At 36.5% G+C, this 20,676-nt stretch overlaps 3 protein-coding genes across 4 annotated transcripts in view; 1 reads left to right on the top strand and 2 right to left on the bottom strand.

Annotated features, from left to right (window-relative positions):
* LOC124366980 (probable cytochrome P450 6a14) overlaps nucleotides 1-19,932 on the bottom strand; it is a 32,226-nt gene extending 12,294 nt beyond the window's left edge. For both annotated transcript variants that reach the window (XM_046823625.1, XM_046823621.1), the window contains exon 1: nucleotides 19,723-19,932. The gene's annotated coding sequence lies outside the window, so the exon portion shown is untranslated. The remainder of the gene's footprint in view (nucleotides 1-19,722) is intronic.
* Nucleotides 722-9,056, bottom strand: LOC124366982 (probable cytochrome P450 6a14). Its single transcript, XM_046823627.1, has 5 exons — nucleotides 8,923-9,056; nucleotides 5,737-6,659; nucleotides 5,421-5,642; nucleotides 4,585-4,836; nucleotides 722-1,314 (listed from the first exon to the last, which is right to left on the bottom strand). Exons 2-5 carry the CDS (start codon nucleotides 6,653-6,655, stop codon nucleotides 1,139-1,141), a joined length of 1,569 nt encoding a protein of 522 aa, XP_046679583.1. The 5' UTR covers nucleotides 6,656-6,659; nucleotides 8,923-9,056; the 3' UTR covers nucleotides 722-1,138.
* Nucleotides 8,975-17,284, top strand: LOC124366637 (sex-determining region Y protein-like). Its single transcript, XM_046823235.1, has 4 exons — nucleotides 8,975-9,000; nucleotides 9,472-10,134; nucleotides 14,891-15,052; nucleotides 17,227-17,284. Exons 1-4 carry the CDS (start codon nucleotides 8,975-8,977, stop codon nucleotides 17,282-17,284), a joined length of 909 nt encoding a protein of 302 aa, XP_046679191.1.
* Nucleotides 19,933-20,676: the final 744 nt, after the last annotated feature.

The raw sequence follows: 20,676 nt of genomic DNA on the forward strand, positions 1-20,676 counted from the left end.
ATTGTAGATTGCTCCACCATGCTTTGGGATCGTATCATTCAACATCGTAGTGCCCTCAATTTTGCACCTGATGTAACAATGAGAATACTTCGATTTAGGAGTCTAGGTGTCACTGATGTCGAAATTATTCAAAGAGTTCGTTTCAAGATTCTTCGTTCTTCGTCGCTGACTATTTTTGGATCCCTTCAGACTAACATGACTCCAGATTTCAGGAGTCAGGTATGTAACAGTATGAGATTTTAGATGTTGCACGTAATTAAGAGGAAGGTGAACTGGAACCAAACTCAACATTCGCAAGTATTATTCTGTTAATTATTTGTAAGAAATTGCTTTTTTATCTTTGTCATATTTTGTGAGAAAACAGATTATAGTGGTTAACTAATATTTAAAATGTTTAATATAAAATGTGTTTTATATTAAACAATATAGTACTAAATATGTTTTCATTCCACATTCATATTCAAACCACTGATAGTTTTAAAATGTAAAAGTATTAGATCGTGACTACACAATTGTATATTATTCAGCTATCAACAGTAAACTATCTAACATTTACTATAAATGTAAAGACTTTTATAAAACCCATCTAATTTGTCTTTTGATTGAAGTAGGCTTCTGAGGCCTGTGTCTGTATACTCGTATTTCCTTGGTCGAGAAAACAACGCAATATTAAGGATAGGAAAAACATACTAAGACTGGAACAAATTACAATGGTCATAACTATATGCACTTTTATATATATTTTCTTGATTCTGGCAACAAGTCAAACACGACATTGACGTGGAAAATATAATTCACTCGTACTAGAAGTGCAAATCCTGAGAAGTTGAGTTGAAAACTGATAGAATAATTATAAACATGTCATAATCAACAAGTTGTAACTTTTATTTCTCAAGCTGCGTAATTGTTTTAATTGATGTCAATGGATGAAAACAATTTCCATATTTAATTTTTATTTAAAATATTTGGCAATTAATGAATACTGATAGGCAAGAACACTGTTGTTTATAATGAAATAAAAGCGATACGATAGAAAATGTATACAATTCTTCTTTACTTTCTTTGAAGTATTGTTTAACAAATCTGTTATGCAGTGAGCAATAGATATGAGTTAATAATACTGATAGAATAAACAACTTCAAACTTTTTGTTTACGCTTGGAGAATATTAGCTTTAGAGTTGTGGACGGTAGTGTTGTAAAAGAGTTGCTCTTGAACTGCAGAGGAACTTCCGTTTCCGGTGTGAGACTGATCTGGTAGTCCGAGACCAGTGTGGCCAGAGCCGTCTTGATCTTCATCAGTCCAAATCTTAGTCCTGAAATCACAGTCGACTAGTCAGGTAGTCGGGTTAAAGCAGAAATTTAACAAACCAGTTCATAGTAATAACCGGTTCTAACACGCTAGGTTTAAACATATACTTGTTGTTAGGGTTATTCTATAATTATTCAACAAAGATACTTTTATTATTCTTGAGAATATTTGTTTAACAACAATTAATAACGTGGAAACCTCCAAGACATCGAATAATAATGATACCCTTTTTCCATTACAAGACTATGTGAATGTTGAGTTAAGCTCCAATTCACCTTCCTATTATTACAGCGTCTGGGATGTCTCAGTTACAGACTTGACTCCTGGAATCTGCAGTCGTATTCGTCTGAAGAGATCCAAAAAATTTGCAGGAGTCAAGTGTGTGACAGAGTTAGACCCCAGACGCTGCACTTAGAGGAAGGTGAATTGGAGCTTAACTCATCTTTCACATGGCATCAACCCTTCCCACCATAGCTACTTTATGTGTAGAAAACACAGACTTGACTCCTGGAATCTGCAGTCTTATTCGTCTGAAGAGATCCAAAAAGTTTGCAGGAGTCAAGTCTGTGACAGAGTTAGATCCCAGACGCTGCACTTAGAGGAAGGTGAATTGGAGCTTAACTCATCTTTCACATGGAATCAACCCTTCCCACCATAGCTACTTTATGTGTAGAAAACACAGACTTGACTCCTGGAATCTGCAGTCTTATTCGTCTGAAGAGATCCAAAAAGTTTGCAGGAGTCAAGTCTGTGACAGAGTTAGATCCCAGGCGCTGCACTTAGAGGAAGGTGAATTGGAGCTTCACTCATCTTTCACATGGCATCAACCCTTCCCACCATAGCTACTTCATGTGTAGAAAACTCGGTTGCTCCACCGTGCTTATAGATCGTGTCTATCACGTCATACAATCAATTGTGCACCTGAGACAATGAGAATGCCTCTTCACCTAGATTACCCTATATTCTGTGGTCTAAGTTTCTCTGATGTCGAAACATATAATGAGTTCATTTTGAGCTTCTTCATAAATGACATTTGTTTGATCTCTTCAGACGAATATGACTCCGGATTCCAGGAGTCAAGTCTGTAAAAGCGTCAGATCTCAGACGCTGCACTAAGAGGAAAGTGAATTGGAGCTCAACTTTCACATAGAATCAGCCTCTCTTACCATAGCTACTTTATGTTCACTATGTTATATTTTATTGCAATCATTGTTAATTAAATAGGTAGGCTCTTATCTTCACACTAAATCAATCAAAATCACATTGAATTTAGATATAACATTTTCAAACAACGCTATGGATATCAAAAGGAGTTCAAATATTGTTTGTTGAAGCTATGATATGTTCAGAGAGCTTATTGATTAGTCCGCCAACAACTTGTGCGACAGGTGAAAAGCTGACGTCACTTCTGTTGAATTCGAAAGTTGTTCTTGTCTCCGGTTTCATATTAACGAACATCCACGCGCTGTGAGATATGTACGATTACTGTAACAATCTAGAGAGAAAAGTCAGCAACCCTAACTTACTGAAGGTTTTCCTAGACGACTCTCTATAATTTTGTTTTCCAATGATAGTCTTTTTTAGTCTGAAGACTTGTTTCATTTTAATTTTTGCACTAAAATCTCACAGCTTACGCAAAATACGGATGGAATTGTATGAATTACTCTATTTTATAAATTCATAAGGAATATAACTATGGTAGCTTGTCCAAGCCATTCATGCCTGGGGCAAGCCATTCTTAAACAAACTTTAATAAATAATCACTCCACGTAAGCCCACATCAAGAAATATTCCAAATTATTTTATTCAAACCGTTGTTTAAACCCCACTGATTGTGACTAATTCATTTTCAAGACTGTTTCACTGAAATGCTAGTAAGTAATGTTCTATCCTTGTGTTGATTTGCTTTTAAAACAAAGAACCCTGTCACACGTTCGTTTCCTATTCCGAATCACTGAATGCAAACTATCAACAAAGATTAGAAGTATAACAGTTCTGGAAAAGGCCTTTAAGATCATTTAATTTTATTTGAAAGGCATTTGGTTTATTCCACGTACTAATGTCGATCCGTAAAATATAAGGGTAGCAAACCTCTCACTTCACATTCAATATACACTTAGTTAATAATTTTCTACAATATTAATTCAGATAATATATTGCATATATTTTAAAGCATATCGCGATTAATAACCCTATAGATATGTTTACATACGGGTTCAGAGTTGATTGCTATGACATCGAATTTCGCTGTCCGCTAAATTAAGCGCAGTATCTGAACATTACACCGCCAGTTACAACATGACCTAATTATGTCAGGAATTCATGTGATTCATGTCTATTCACGTCCGGTTTCACCATTATTGGATGTTACGAACAAATTATACACTGATACTTTCAATATTAGTCGATAATAGTTAGTGAGGATATATTAATTCTGTTCACAATGTCCTCTATTTCAGATGATTTAATCTTTTACTTCGTATTTCGCAAGGTATTTTTTCTACATTTAGTCTACCAGTATACCACAGAAATCTCAAAATAACATCGTTTTATAGAGATGATAAGCAAAATTGTGTATTGAGATTTGTAGTCTTCAACATATAAGTCTTATAGTAGTTTGATCTTATTAAAAAAGTCCGCTGAGTCAACGTGATGCCTGCTGTAGCCAAAACCCCACTTGTAATGTATTTAGTGCACCATGGGCCTTGAAAGAATACAGATCCTCACCGAAAAAGTGCTCTCGTACGCACATTCACGGTCATAAGGCTGGACCCGCCGCCGCTTCGCGTGGTTTGAATCACCGATTAAATGCCCGATGTGCTTGGCCGGTTTTCTCCATTTGGATTTAATTCAGTTTATTTTATTCCGAATGCAATTTTAACGTCGGAATAACTTAAATGATTCCAAATGTGGCGTATTTATGAAATAATAAAGCTGATATTTATTTGTACATGCTACACATTATCATTATTCGACTACTATAAAATTACGAATTTATGCCGCATTTTTAGATTAATCGTTTTATTTTTTCGTGTATATGGCATATTTCAGTTACAATAATTTTAGTTCGTCATGGTAACCATTAACTATATGACACACACTAGGCGGCTATTAGGGGTTGTGACGGGTGTGTGAGTGCGCGCGTGTGGCCCTGTGCATGTAGTGGATAAGGGGATGTAATTATTTAGATATCGCTGTTCACCGGACAGATTGCGAGTATAGATTAACAATTGCTTCACAATATTCAGTGTATATAAGAGTGCTAACAACTCACCTATACACATCCTAGGCCCCTCGCCGAAAGGCAGGTACACGTAGGGGTGTCGCCCCTTGCAGTTCTCAGGGCTGAACCTGTCAGGGTCGAAGGTGTAGGGGTCTGGGAAGTACTTGGGGTCGTGGTGCAGAGAGTACACGGGGATCACCACACTCACCCCTTTGTCTATCTCCAGAGTTGAATCCGGAACTCTGTAGTCCTGGGTGCAGACCCGGGACAGATGAGGGAAAACTGGATAGCAGCGCAGGGCCTCTGGAATATCTCAAACATCTTAGTCATATATTCCTGCAAGAGGGTTCTCTCTAAACCAATGGCATCACATTGTACCGATTACATTAAACATCCCTAAAGGAAATCAGTCAGATCCATTTGCAAGTGTTTAATAAACCCCCCTACGGTATCAAGCTCGTGTTCTCTCAGATAGACACCCACACAATTACCTCTGACATTACATGTGTTACGTTTTGAGTAAATAGTAACAAAATATAAGCAACTGTCTTTTCGTACTAAATATTCCCTTTCCACACTAACAACGACAAAGACGTTAACATTTACATTCTGCCATGCATGGCTTAAAGTATCACTGTTTAAAATTGATCTTTTTTAATTAGAACTTGTATGAAGATGCGCTGTGCACCACTTATCAAGCCCTCAGGGTTTTTAGTTTTTTTAGTTTTTAATTACAACTGTAAAATCTTTTGCGGGATATTTCTTACTTTAGTCGAGCTTAGCTATCCCCTCATAATAATCATCAAGATTGGCTTATACGTATACATGAGTTCAAAATTCACCAATGGAGTATTATATTTCTTATTGTAAGGACAAGTTTGACTTACCATTTATGACCTGATCCATGTATGTCATCTCCTGCAGAGCCTGGTAGGAGATTTCACTCGCATGTCTGTCCAGGACCTCTTCTACCTCCGAAAAGAGCGTGTCCTGTATCCTGCTGTTACACGCCAACTCGTACAGGCAGAACATGATGGTGTTCGAGGTTGTCTCGTAACCAGTTTTGAAGAACATGAAAGTTTCCGCTGTGATTTCTTCAATTGTCATCCCTGAAACCATTCGTGTTTACACTTCAAGGAATACGAGGTACAAACTATCTCTCCTTCCACCAATGTTTTCTTCGTCTAATTGAAAATATTTTACCTTGACTTTTCTGGTTGACGTTTCTTTGTTTGGAAGACGGTTCGCCCTCGTCCAAGATGTTGCCATTCTGCCTAAGTTTTATCAGCATGTCAAGAAAGTCCAAGCTGCTGACGTTGTACTTCTCCCTGTACTCGATTGTCTTGCGGACAACGCCGGTTATAAAGTTTTTGATCTTAGAATCCATGAAGTCGAAGCAGTGGAGCTTTGAAAATATCGGGAAAGCGTGGATAAGGTAGACTTTCAGTAACACTAAAACTCCTACTTCGTTCGCCTTCCGGCCCGCTTTATAAAACCTCGACTCTTTGTTTGAAAGCGAGTCTATTTTCAGGCCGAAAGCGCAAGTCGCTACGACATCCGTTGCGTAACGGGACATTACGTCTTTGACGTCAACCGCGACATTTGACTTCGCAGACTGGTCAATAACATCGTGCAAATTCTTACTGCAGCTCTTCACCAAGAAGAACATAGCTTTCAGCTTGACCGCCGTGTAGGCCGGAGTCAACTTCATTCTGGTGTCCTTCCACTCCTGCCCCTTCAGCATGAACAGGTGATTCATCATGTAGTCCTTAGGATGGGTGTACGCGCCCGAACGGTCCATGAAGTGGGGAAAATCCTTTTGCAGTACCGACCTACAGAAGTCAGGATCTCTGATCATCAGCCAAGGTTTCCTTACGATTGTGAATCCTACAAACCGCTGGTCTCCGTGCTCCCTGTACATCCTGTCCAGCGAGATACCGAGGAAGGTCCAGCCAAGCATTACCTTAAAGTCGGACCCAAACGGAAAGACAGCGGGGATGTGAGTGATATTTTTGCGCTCCCAGTAGCCATAATCCTTGGCGAAATACAAATAGAGCATCCAATAGCCCAGTACGATAGCACAAAGCACTTCCACGAAGATGCTGTCAAAGAAGAGTCCCATATCTCTGAAACAATTCACAATTGTTGTAAACCCCCTTAAACTTTAATTTCTATAATAATCCGTTAAGGATTTCCTACATTTAAAAAATTTCTTAAATTTTTTAAATGGACTTCAAGTAGATATTAAAAATTTAGTAACGAATCGATTACTCAAGTTTGTTAAGGAAATGAGACGATTCTTGATACAAGGTAGACAATATGAACCATGAACAACAATTTTCACAAATACTTTTGCTCTATTGGTTACCTTCTGTAAAGTTATAACATGGTATGCCCTTACTCGTATATCATAGTACTATAGAAATGCCATGCATTTTTAATATTTTTATAAAAATATTATTTTTATTGATATAACGTATTTCTAATAGTGTGACTCAAAAGTAGAACTACGGTATATTCTGTTTGGATTTTGATGGATAACTTCTGATGGACGTTTCCAGGAAAAGGTCATCGTGAAAGACGACCCCAAACCAGGAAGAACAAAATCGCCTACAAACGAAGCATAAATTAATCAATTTAAAAAAGGGACTAATTCTAGCGGAAATCCAAAACATCTCGCATGAATCGATACAGCGTGCAGTTTCAAGTTTCTACAATAGACTTGGACATTGTCGAACTGTCCTGGGACAGCAGTTTGAACATTTGATATAAAAACTCAGGTTAGTAAGTTCTAGCCGTTTTACTTCTTAACGTAATTTTAATTACTATTGGTATTGTAACTTATTTTAAATATTTTAAATTGCCCCCAAAAAAGCCAATTTTGAGGAAATGGTTTCCTTTTTTCCTAAAGGGGTGTCCTAAGTTTGATTTTTCTATCTTTGTCCATTGAAGGATGAGAAGGGTCCATCCATGATTAATTAGTTTCATTGATCTGCATTTTTTACTGGGCTGTAGTTTTGTACTGTTCTTCTTCTTTTATCAAGACCTTTAAAATTACGTGTCACTTAATAGGTCTTTACATTTAAACATTTTGAGCCGCTCCCCCAAAATCCCATTTTGGGGAAATGGGCAAAGTTGTAACAGTGACTAAAAAGTTCACTTCTATTTCCTAGAAAGGTGTCCCGAGTTCTATCCCTCCATCTTTATCCATCAAGAGCTAAACAGAGTGTATCCACACTTTTATCTAACACTGTATATAGGCGTGTGTGTGTGTGTGTGTGTGTGTGTGTGTGTGTGTGTGTGTGTGTGTGTGTGTGTGTGTGTGTGTGTGTGTGTGTGTGTGTGTGTGTGTGTGTGTGTGTGTGTGTGTGTGTGTGTGTGTGTGTGTGTGTGTGTGTGTGTGTGTGTTTTAATCCTTGTGTCAAAATTATCTCAAACAATATTTAAGAAAATGTACTTGGACCATTTCTTTTACGTACAGACAAAGTGACAAAGGAGGATAAATATTATTATTAGAGACAACATATTATTATATTACTGGTTTTTTATACTAGTCAATTTGAAGTAAAAAAATAGTAATACAATATTACGAGCTTATTAATTCAGTAAAACAGCCGAGAACAAACTTTTTGAGCCAAATTATTATTACCGTTTTAACAAGTTGGTTTACTACACGAAACTAATATAATAAAGTTACTTTTGGAATTTTAAAATGAAAAGCCTTGAGCGTCATTATACACTAATTGCATTTGTTTTAATTCTATCTGTTGTCACTAAATTGCTTGTTAGCTTTGAAAGGGTTAAACTAAATTTCCCCTCAGCAGGTTTCCTCTTATAGCTTAGGAACCAAGGTCTTCTAGGACATAATTTGTAATAGACTAATTTTTTTGGATAGGGCATACTGTCTGCTATCGAATAATAGAGTAGTTTGTAAGATCTAAGTTCATTAGAGTAGTATTTCAAATGCTACTTTCATACTGAATACATGCTGTATACTGTCATAAAATATAGGTCAGGTGAAGAATTTATGAAATAAAAGTTTACACAACATATTATCAACTTACGTGCCAAATTTGTTCAAATTCCTTTATATCTAAGGAGCTATTGATGATTACATATGAACGGGTTAGCAACCGTTTAAGAACGAACTCTTTTACAAGGGTGAAATTTTGAAAATAAAAACTGATATATAAGGCAAAATTAATTAATCACGAAGCTCTTCTAAAACCATGAAAATATATCAAAGTCGCACCTGGATTAATTTACAATCTTTAAAATTGACATAAAATCGATTATCCTAAAGTGCTAAGTTATAACTTTATTTAGTAGTCTACGAAATACTATTTTAACCTATAAACACTAAACACGAACTACAAAATCAAAACTCACGAACTGTGATGGATGATGTTCAGTATTTCCACTGCTATAAAAGTGAAAGACTATGGTTGTTCTGAAAGAAAGTAGAGAGTAATGTACCATCAAGCAAGCTACATTTTCCGAGATATCTTGTCGGCGGAAGATAACAACCGAGATAAAGATTGCCTTTGACGAAACATTTTTAGGAAAGCAATGAATCATACACGATTTAGTGGCATAACTGGCAATCCTAAAAGTAAGATTTAATGTTTTCGTTATTTTTGTTCAAAGTCTGTGATTGACGGTGGGGAATGACAGGATCTTGGATATTGTGATGGTCCGTTATAACATATGCAAGAGTAACAACTCATATTGAACTATTTACCACCGTTAGATGTTACACAATGTATAACACTACGTTTCGAGGGTTAAAATCTTCCCTCTTTGTCAGGTGTAATAAATTGAATGTATAAGAACGTACAACGTCTAGAATGGACTGCCACTAAAAATATAAAATATTATAACTTACAAAAGCTTCAAGTCCATATAGCAAAAATGAACCCAGTCGTTTCCATTTCACAGATGCAAAATTCACAGCACGATCAGTCAAGAGCTCAACCACACGTTACACCAGCACAGGCGACAGTGGGATACTAGCACGATCAGTCAAGAGCTCAACCACACGTTACACCAGCACAGGCGACAGTGGGATACTAGCACGATCAGTCAAGAGCTCAACCACACGTTACACCAGCACAGGCGACAGTGGGATACTAGCACGATCAGTCAAGAGCTCAACCACACGTTACACCAGCACAGGCGACAGTGGGATACTAGCACGATCAGTCAAGAGCTCAACCACACGTTACACCAGCACAGGCGACAGTGGGATACTAGCACGATCAGTCAAGAGCTCAACCACACGTTACACCAGCACAGGCGACAGTGGGATACTAGCACGATCAGTCAAGAGCTCAACCACACGTTACACCAGCACAGGCGACAGTGGGATACTAGCACGATCAGTCAAGAGCTCAACCACACGTTACACCAGCACAGGCGACAGTGGGATACTAGCACGATCAGTCAAGAGCTCAACCACACGTTACACCAGCACAGGCGACAGTGGGATACTAGCACGATCAGTCGAGAGCTCAACCACACGTTACACCAGCACAGGCGACAGTGGGATACTAGCACGATCAGTCGAGAGCTCAACCACACGTTACACCAGCACAGGCGACAGTAGGATACTAGCACGATCAGTCAAGAGCTCAACCACACGTTACACCAGCACAGGCGACAGTGGGATACTAGTGTACCGTTTTTACAGCACATATTTTGTAATTTATATGGAGCTAATACTTTATAAATTAAACAACTTTTCGGAAATACTTGGTTTATTCCGAAAATTCAAGTTCACCCAAAAGTTTACAAAGTTTACAAACTTTTGATTCAATTTTATTCAAAAAATCACTCAATCAATCAAATCTAATTAAGAGTCTGATCAAAAGGTACTAAAATTAAAATTAAACTAAAAATGTATACTTCTCCAAAAATGGTTTAAATTAACAAAACAAAATAAAAAGTTTCTCTTCTCTAAATACTACTCAAAATTAATATAACACAAAACTTGATATTTACTTTATCACCAAAATTTAATTCACAAAACTTCAAAATTTGAATTAAATTTTCAGACTCTAAAAGATGGGAAACTTTAGAAATTTTTAATACAGTATTATAAAATAAAAGATATTAACTATACGCTGGTACGGGACTTACTACTTTGAAGATTACGGAGGCAGATCGGATCTTAAAACGCACTAAAAATTTTAAATACTTCTAATTGACTTTACCACAAAAAATAAATTACTCTAAATCCCAACTATTGGGTTAGAGAAAGAACTTCAGCTACTAACTCGACCGCTAACACGTACTCCTCAATCGCCAAGACTAGACTGACTGCTCCTCCAGCGAGCCGGGAGGAACGCATCACCCGATACGTCACTGACCGATCAGCTGATTGCCGGTCCAACTGAACAAACAATGTCCCCGCACCGCGTCTAGTTAATAAGAGCCTACTTCCTACCGCGATTCAGCATAAATGAATTTGAACTATGGTACATATTTTCCCTAGCCCGAAGCTGCAATCACGGTAGGAACCTAAACCTTTAAACACTCATCCCGGACTAAGTACAATAATATCCCTCCACATGCACACTTTTAAATAACAATTCTTTTGTACTTATCACTACGTGGAGGCTGTGATGTGTAGTCCGAGGGGTGATGTGGTAGAAGGTGTCCGACGTCCAGTGTGGGTCCCCAGGTAGCCATCGCAGAGGGATGTGGTAGGTGAGGAGTCGAGGCAGGTAGCTTCTCCAATGATTGTGCGGCCGGTGCAGTGCGGCGGCCTCGTTGATCTCGTGGTTGGCTGGCTCTGGTTCGCTAATAGCACTGCTACCTGCTCCTCCAATCTAATAACAATTTCAGCCCGCGAGGCATTGAGCTCTTGGAGGACATTCCATTTTACAAAATATTCCCTCCGTATGATTGTATGGCTGTCAGTCTTTCACGGTGTTCTTATTGTACGCCTGCGCCAGTGTCGCGAATGTAAAACCATTACCAAATGTTATTAATTACAAGACAATCAATTTACAGGGATTACAATGGCACAATAATCAACTGTTTACACACAATAAAACCTCATATAGTGATAAAAAAACAATATTACCCTGTCCTTCTACATTGAAGGAACAGGGAAGAAATATCACTATCAATACAACTCATTGTACACCAAAAAATATTACCCTGTCCTTCTCTTATTGGAAGGAACAGGGGACAACAACACCACAACATTACCAAAATTACCCTGTCCTTCTACATTTGAAGGAACAGGGAAGAAATATATCTCATGATATATCACAATACACCTCTGTGTATTAATTTCATACACCATTAATGCCATTCATTGTCCCTGAAAATTACATGGTTTACTACAACACTCCTATCACACACTTACACTGGCATTTTATATTATGACTTCTCATCTTAGCCATACAATTGCTGAAATAAAAACGTCGTCACATCACCATTTTATATTCCAATATTTATTTGTATTATTATAATAAACTACTGGACTCTCATACTTAACTTGTTTTGTGTTTTGGGCCAAATTAATACATAAGTATATAATCAATTCTTGAAGTTTAATTTAGAAATAAATTATATTGTCATTTTATTGTTTTTAGACCCATCTTCAATTCCTTTTCAACAATATTAATTGTCCTGAAAATAAAACATACTGACCTTTGCCCCGGGCTAATGTTTATTGAGTTCTCAAATTTCACATTTCGAATATTAAATTTAAATTTAGAAATTGTACCTTATTATTTGTTAATACTTTATGCACCTTAAAAAAAAAAAAAAAACAAGCTATCTTTATTTTAAAACAAAAAACACATTTTACCAGGATCAATATTTCCTTGTTATTTTTCCGATAAGCATTTCACATGAAAATATTCAATCATATTGCCCAGTCCTATCTTTACTGCCGTGTCATAAACTCTTTCACTTATCGGGCCCACTTAGTTTTTCACTTATCAGAGTCACTTCGCTTTCACTTATCGGGTTCACTTGTAATTAAACTTTACGATACGGACTCTTCTGAACAAATACTTTTACAAGGGGCCGAGTTATTCCAGCTTGATTACATCCGGACCTTTTTACAATTTACACAGGACGCTTTCAACAATATTCCTATCTTGACAGATAATGCCTCCAAATCAACTTTTATCTCCTTTAATGCAATGCTAGGTTCTATACGCCCCTTCAGATTACCAGCGTTGCCCCTGATATTTAATTTCAAAAGAGACCTCAACATTTTTCTAAGATCCTGAACGGTGTCGCTTTCAGAAGCATTTCCGCCCCTAAAAATTTATTTCAAATATTAATTCCTTTTTGAGCAACAGATCTACATGCGCTAGCTCCATTTTTATTTTAAAATAATTTTCTTAAAATAAATCAAATATTCCAAACTGACAATATTATTCTAAGTCCTCATTCTTTACACACTACACAAAATTATGCAGGTTTATACACAATGTTCAAGTTCATACAAGTCTTATACAAGTCTTATACAAGTTACACACACTTACAGGTATCAGACAAGTTTATGCAAGTTTACAAGTTCTTTCCTGTAAATAACCTGTTGTACAAGTTTTATGCTCAAAAGGAAATAGCAGATTCGCGCAATTTATGTACCGTTTTTACAGCACATATTTTGTAATTTATATGGAGCTAATCTATATATATAAAAATGAAATGTTTGTATGTTTGTCCTTTATGGAAATCGTGAACTATTGGACCGATCATGATGAAAATTTGTACGTATATGTATTTTTCCACGGAGAAGGTTTAATAAGCTATGCCCATCCCTTTCCCGATTCAGGATTCCGCCCCACTGGTTACAGAAATACCCATAAGAAATGCATTGCAGCAAACATATGTTAACGTCTTTTCAAATTTTTAAATCAGCTGTTCTTTGTAAACATATATTACACTTATAGTTTTAAAGCATAGAGTAAGCTTAAGAGAAACGACAAATTTTGTTTAAACTGTTTTTTGCAATCACTGTTTAAAACATAGACTTTACTATCCAGATAATACAATTCAAATTTGACGTAAAAATTCACCTTTAACTGCAATATTTATTTAATATAAACCATGCTCATGCTTGATCAGAAGAGTAATGCAGATATCATAATTACTACCTTACGTTGGCTACAAATATAAAGAATGTTATAAAATCAACCTTAGTTGTTTTTTTTTGACAGAAGTATGGTTCTCAAAACTCCGTGTGTACATATTCTCTCGATCGAGACAACAAAGCAAGCTCAATCGTGGCATCGGAGATATAACTAATTTAATCTAAAAATTTATTATAGTAAAAAAAAAAAAATTTACTAAGTAATATAAGGACTTCGGTTCTTAAGATTTGCGTGCGAAGCCGTGGGTAACAGCTAGATAGAGGCAGGAATATGGTACATACCTTCAAAATACGCCCAAGAGGCTCACGATGGAACGACTATCAATTATCTCAGCAATGTTTAGAATGTGATAGAAAAAGGAATAAGTGAATATAGTGTACTGTTTTCAACGGGAAATTTGCGTGCGAAGCCGCGGGCAACTTTTGCAAAAAAATTATTGAAATGCGCAGCAAAGCGCGCCGGGCCCGCTAGTACTTTATAAATTAAACAACTTTTCGGAAATACTTGTTTATTCCAAAATTCAAGTTCACCCAAAAGTTTACAAAGTTTACAAACTTTTGATTCAATTTTATTCAAAAAAATCACTCAATCAATCAAATCTAATTAAGAGTCTGATCAAAAGGTACTGAAATTAAAATTAAACTAAAAAATGTATACTTCTCCAAAAATGGTTTAAATTAAACAAAACAAAATAAAAGTTCTCTTCTCAAAATACTCAAAATTAATATAACACAAAACTTGATATTTACTTTATCACCAAAATTTAATTCACAAAACTTCAAAATTTGAATTAATTTTCAGACTCTAAAAGATGGGAAACTTTAGAAATTTTTAATACAGTATTATAAAATAAAAGATATTAACTATACGCTGGTACGGGACTTACTACTTTGAAGATTACGGAGGCAGATCGGATCTTAAAACGCACTAAAAATTTTAAATACTTCTAATTGACTTTACCCACAAAAAATAAATTACTCTAAATCCCAACTAATTGGGTTAGAGAAAGAACTTCAGCTACTAACTCGACCGCTACACGTACTCCTCAATCGCCAAGACTAGACTGACTGCTCCTCCAGCGAGCCGGGAGGAACGCATCACCCGATACGTCACTGACCGATCAGCTGATTGCCGGTCCAACTGAACCAAACAATGTCCCCGCACCGCGTCTAGTTAATAAGAGCCTACTTCCTACCGCGATTCAGCATAAATGAATTTGAACTATGGTACACTAGCACGATCAGTCAAGAGCTCAACCACACGTTACACCAGCACAGGCGACAGTGGGATACTAGCACGATCAGTCGAGAGCTCAACCACACGTTACACCAGCTCAGGCGACAGTGGGATACTAGCACGATCAGTCGAGAGCTCAACCACACGTTACACCAGCACAGGTGACAGTGGGATACTAGCACGATCAGTCAAGAGCTCAACCACACGTTACACCAGCACAGGCGACAGTGGGATACTAGCACGATCAGTCAAGAGCTCAACCACACGTTACACCAGCACAGGCGACAGTGGGATACTAGCACGATCAGTCAAGAGCTCAACCACACGTTACACCAGCACAGGCGAAAGTGGGATACTAGCAAGCAAATCGATGTCGACTCTTGCTGCAGCTACACCCACATCAGAACAGCTGAAAGACCGGGGAAATAAAATTCAGACACACACTATGGCCTTTAATATCTTAAATGTCTGACTGAAGACATTTTATCTTTCCTATCCATTCTCAATCAATTTTTTGTGCACGACTCAAGAATTTTGGACATCTAAAGAAGGCCATACAGTCTAATCTGAGAAACTTAGTATTATATATAACGATGGTAAATATTCCAAACCTATTATCCTTATTTAACTACGTTACTACTGACTTATGTAATTAAATCAATGTTTTAATCTGTAAGGATAAGCATCAGTAAAATGTTCAAACTTTCATGACATCAATCCCACATCATCTGTTAGTTGAACACTAATTTAATGATAGTTCTGTTTCACCTTATGTGTATAATACAGTAAATTCTTGTTCAATGTTTGATATAAAATTTCTACAACTTACCCAATACTTTTCAAATTATACAAATATTAGTAATTATGTCCATAAAACATGCTCATTGAGTTCTTCCATCTCTTCCATAACTCGATAAACGTAAAACTCACTGTTTTGTGTAAATATATTCTTATACATTTTGTATCCTGAAACATTTCCAGAGTTATTAAAATTAATCCTACAAAATACACAAAAAAGCGTACAATTAGGCCAATGTAGGCTATTTACTGCAGAGTACCATTGGACATGTCCCCCTCACAGTCGATGTTTTCCTGTGTTCTGTAGTCACATGCCGACAACTTTCATTCTCATTTTTTTCATGAGAATAAAATTGTATTGACACCACAATATATTGTATTGTATTTATAACTTTGTGGAGAAATATGCAAAGTTCAAATTCATTTTGTTATAACTAATCAGTATAAAAACTTAATGGAACTACGATAGAGACATTAATAATAAAGTTCTTTGAATGACAAAGTTCGGCTTACTTTCATCACATCTTCGGTCATTAGAGATGAAATTTATTAAAACTAATCCCTCGCTATTGTTGCCTTCCATTCCCGTAGACGTTAAGATTATCAAACACGTTCATCTCCTTATCTTTCTCTGAATTTGAAAGTATATCTGTTTTGATCCGTCAGTAATAAACATAAACTTCAAAAACGTGTAATATTAAATAGATAGGAGGCATTAAACTTAATGATTCCTCACCTACTGTTATGCTTAAATCAAGACATCCGCTAAAATAATAGATATACAGTTTTAGCTAAATGAAAATATAATTTTCATTTAGTAAAATACATAAATTCGACCTCTGAAGCATCCAATTTACAATTATCCAGTATTTTTACAATTTCTAAGGTTTTCTGTTACTAAGACGTGGTATTTTGCGCCCTTTATCAAAATTATTGTCAAACTTATCAAGGCAATAGGACACTCTGTGTGTGTGTGTGTGTGTGTGTGTGTGTGTGTGTGTGTGTGTGTGTGTGTGTGTGTGTGTGTGCACGCGCGCGCGCTTCACATTTAAGTATTTACTATTAAACAATTCAGTATCAGGGTTGAGCAGTACAATCCTTACGAGCTGGTTTGATACTATTCCTTCTTGGAAGGACCAAAAACACGTCTACTGTGGTCACAGAATACTGAGCTTATGAGGAATTATGAAATTCCATCAAAACGTATAATCATATAACACGTAAAGTTTCCAATTAAAACTAATGCTAACTTAATTTCTCTCGCACTCCTCTGATATTTAACCTCTGTAACGTGTTTGTGTTACAGCAGCATCATGTGGTGTGGTGTAAAACTTTCAGATACTCATAGAAATCATGCAGAGTGCTCATCATATTTCAGTGTTGATTGTGGTCTTCAAGTTCTGTCTCCACTAAAATAGGGTTACTTCCCTTTTGCTAAGAATTACGCCTCTCATCTTTCATTTAAAATTTAAATTCATTTAACTTAACAATAAAGCTGGTAGTTTAATATATGTATTACCTTGTGTATTTCTTGCAGCGGAGATACTCGGAAGGGCTGCGAACTGCCGCATTCAGAAGATCCAGGAAATCGATAAATGGACTGAACACTCAAAACGGAAAACTGTCAATCATTTTCCTCTGATTTCCTCGAATCGGTCGAAACACCCTATCGGCGCCTTATTGGAAACATATCTGGAACCCTTCCTCAGGTGGGGCATAAGCCAATGAAAGATAATAATGTATGAATAGTTAATTAAGATAAATCATGCGATCTTGCGTTCCTACTTTATATGGCCACTTAAAATAGTTCTTTTCAACGACAGGAGTATGTATCGTAGTAGTTCCACGGTTCTTTGTGAAGAATTCTAATCTAATTTTTCATAAAGAAAAAATAAATCATTCTGAAAGTAATCTTAGTTGTTAGAATAACACTTCCCGAGCCATCACTCTCACCTCAGTTTCGACACCTCTTTAAAAATTGCCCAGATAATTGCCGGTGTAATTCTTGCAAGAATGCAGCTTCACTGTGGATTGCCGCTTTCAGTTAACATACACTGTTTCGGTTTAACATATGTGCTTAATGAAACATAAATAGGGTCATTACAAGAAGTCGCACACCGTGACGTGCCGTGTCAGGTACGGTTGTATTTTTTGGGAGTAAATGTATTTAAGACAGTTTTGTTAAATATTGGTTTTATTCGTACATATTCGAAAAACAGAGGGATATATATTAATATCTTAAAATGAAATACAGACCCGATAATATTGATATAACTATACGATGTCTATTTTGGGTAGTCAAAGGTTAAGTCAATAAGATGAACAGTCATTAAAAACTGCTTACCGGGTGGTATCCGTTTCCAAAAACTGAAGAGCGATACCACGAACAAGTAAGTGCCTTCAATGAAATCGGAGTTTGCTCTTCATAGGCTGAATGTAACCAGTTACTAACTGGAGCAATCCAATAATTAATTATACATTTAGTATATATTATACATAAGACTAACTCTAATTCTTACAATGTAACCTTCTTAAAATATTCGTGATTTCGATATCAGCGTTCCAAACATCGCGTACCTTTAAACTGTGCTTTTTATGGGCTCACATTATTAGGGAGGATACAATATCCTGATTAACTGTACTAATTTCATCCCTAAGTGGATTTTTCAGGACAATTGAAGGATGGGCATTGTTGAGTTTTTCTGACTTCTCCAGGACAACTGAAGAATGGACATTGCTGAGTGTTTCTGACTCACATCCTTCACTGAAGGATGGACATTGCTGAGTGTTTCTGACTCACATCCTTCACTGAAGGATGGACATTGCTGAGTGTTTCTGACTCACATCCTTCACTGAAGGATGGACATTGCTGAGTGTTTCTGACTTCGCCAAGACAACTGAAGGATGGGCATTGTTGAGTGTTTCTGACTTCTCCAGGACAACTGAAATTGTTGAGTGTTTCTGACTTCTCCTCGACAACTGAAGAATGGACATTGCTGAGTGTTTCTGACTCACATCCTTCACTGAAGGATGGACATTGCTAAGTGTTTCTGACTTCGCCAAGACAACTGAAGGATGGACATTGTTGAGTGCTTCTGACTTCCCGAAGACAACTGAAGGATGGGCATTGTTGAGTGTTTCTGACTTCTCCACGACAACTGAAGAATGGACATTGCTGAGTGTTTCTGACTTCGCCAAGACAACTGAAGGATGGACATTGTTGAGTGTTTCTGACTTCTCCACGACAACTGAAGAATGGACATTGCTGAGTGTTTCTGACTCACATCCTTCACTGAAGGATGGACATTGCTAAGTGTTTCTGACTTCGCCAAGACAACTGAAGGATGGACATTGTTGAGTTCTTCTGACTTCCCGAAGACAACTGAAGGATGTGCATTGTTGAGTGTTTCTGACTTCTCCACGACAACTGAAGAATGGACATTGCTGAGTGTTTCTTACTTCTCTAGGACAACTGAATAATCGGCAATAATGAGTGTTTCTGACGATTCTACAGATTTAAAACATTTTTCGGCAGAGTAGCTGTTCAATTTGATACCACTTAGCGTTTTAATCTTTCTTTTCTTTTTAGTACATATATATATATATATATATATATATATATATATATATATATATATATATATAGATATAATTTCAATAAAACATTGAATCACAAAAAGTACTTGCTCCGCCGGGAGTCGAACCCGGATCTCTCACTTGCCGGGTGAATGTGCTACCATTATACCTCAGAGCGCTTACTTTTTCCCATTCAGTTATTTTGTATTTGGCCGGATCTGTCACATATGCGTTTAAATAAGCAAACTAACATATGATCGGAAGACCTCATACCTGTCAAGCGACTTTTATTTACATTAAATTGTATAAATGGCAATAGCCTTATTTAATTTCAATAAACATTGAATCACAAAAATTATATATATAATAAAAACAGTATAACACTATAATTAAAACTCAGCTCAATGTGTTAAATTAGTTTTTATTGCCTTAAATGATAATTTCAAAACAAACTTACGTGATCTATAGGTTATATTGTGAGAATAGTGGTGGTTTTCTGTAGTAGTCAGCTCCAAATCACTAAGAATTCACAAATTAACAGACAAAATTAACTAAGGTTGTTTCTTCTTTACATAGCCGAACATCAGTCTGTACACAGCACAAGCACATCATCTCCAATCTCCATCACAGCGCACAACTCTCACCAGCCGAATGTTTTGTATTGTGCCCGACCACCTCAATTGTACACCCCCCCCCCCAACCACACCACACTCATTGATCTTAATTGATTCAATCACTGAATGGAAATTTAGCCGATCTCAACCAGTGTACTGAGAAGACACGATGAAGTTTTCATTGAGACGGTAATGTAATGTAATTCTTCTATCACGTACCAAGGTCATGATCAAGTACCATGATATATTATCAGCTCTAATCAACCGTGATCGCCGTTGAACCTTCATAAAATTATTTGATCCATCTTGTTTAATATTGATATAAATGATCAAACTTGAGGTTTTACGATCATAATTCTGACTATTTCATTAATAGACTGCAACGAACTCTGATCCCATAATCATGTTTTGTATAAGTTGTTGGGTTTTTACGGTAACTTATATGTTACTTATATTATGTGAAACTCCAGATTCGTTATGCTTCACTATTTTAAGACGGTGACTTATTTTTGAAATATTTTACTAAAATGCTTTTGTCAAATAGGCCTCTAAAACTATGTCCCATGTGTCATCGGTTTATTTTTGAACATTTTAATAATCTAATCCAAGACGATCAGTTTCATATCATTTCAAATTTCATAAAACCATTTTAAATAGATTGCATTTTGATTGAAGGGATTTTTCTTTTTTTCTTTGTTACAATTTTAACCGTTCTCTCAATATACGTTATTACACTTTAACTGTCTCACCCTTTATATAACTCATATTACAATATTTCAGAGTTGGTTATGAATTTA

The sequence above is a fragment of the Homalodisca vitripennis genome, chromosome 7, assembly GCF_021130785.1.
Source record: "Homalodisca vitripennis isolate AUS2020 chromosome 7, UT_GWSS_2.1, whole genome shotgun sequence".
NCBI classification, from domain to species: domain Eukaryota; kingdom Metazoa; phylum Arthropoda; class Insecta; order Hemiptera; family Cicadellidae; genus Homalodisca; species Homalodisca vitripennis.

Excerpts from the sequence above, each read along its gene's own strand:
- LOC124366982 (XM_046823627.1), bottom strand. The coding sequence starts at position 6,655 with ATGGGACTCTTCTTTGACAGCATCTTCGTGGAAGTGCTTTGTGCTATC. Across the intron at positions 4,837-5,420 it reads CATGGATCAGGTCATAAATG|AGGCCCTGCGCTGCTATCCA; the intron begins GTAAGTCAAACT and ends GAGATATTCCAG. Across the intron at positions 1,315-4,584 it reads GGGGCCTAGGATGTGTATAG|GACTAAGATTTGGACTGATG; the intron begins GTGAGTTGTTAG and ends CTGTGATTTCAG.
- LOC124366637 (XM_046823235.1), top strand. The coding sequence starts at position 8,975 with ATGGTTGTTCTGAAAGAAAGTAGAGA. Across the intron at positions 10,135-14,890 it reads TTACACCAGCACAGGCGACA|CACGATCAGTCAAGAGCTCA; the intron begins GTAGGATACTAG and ends ATGGTACACTAG. Across the intron at positions 15,053-17,226 it reads CACACGTTACACCAGCACAG|CGGAGATACTCGGAAGGGCT; the intron begins GTGACAGTGGGA and ends TATTTCTTGCAG.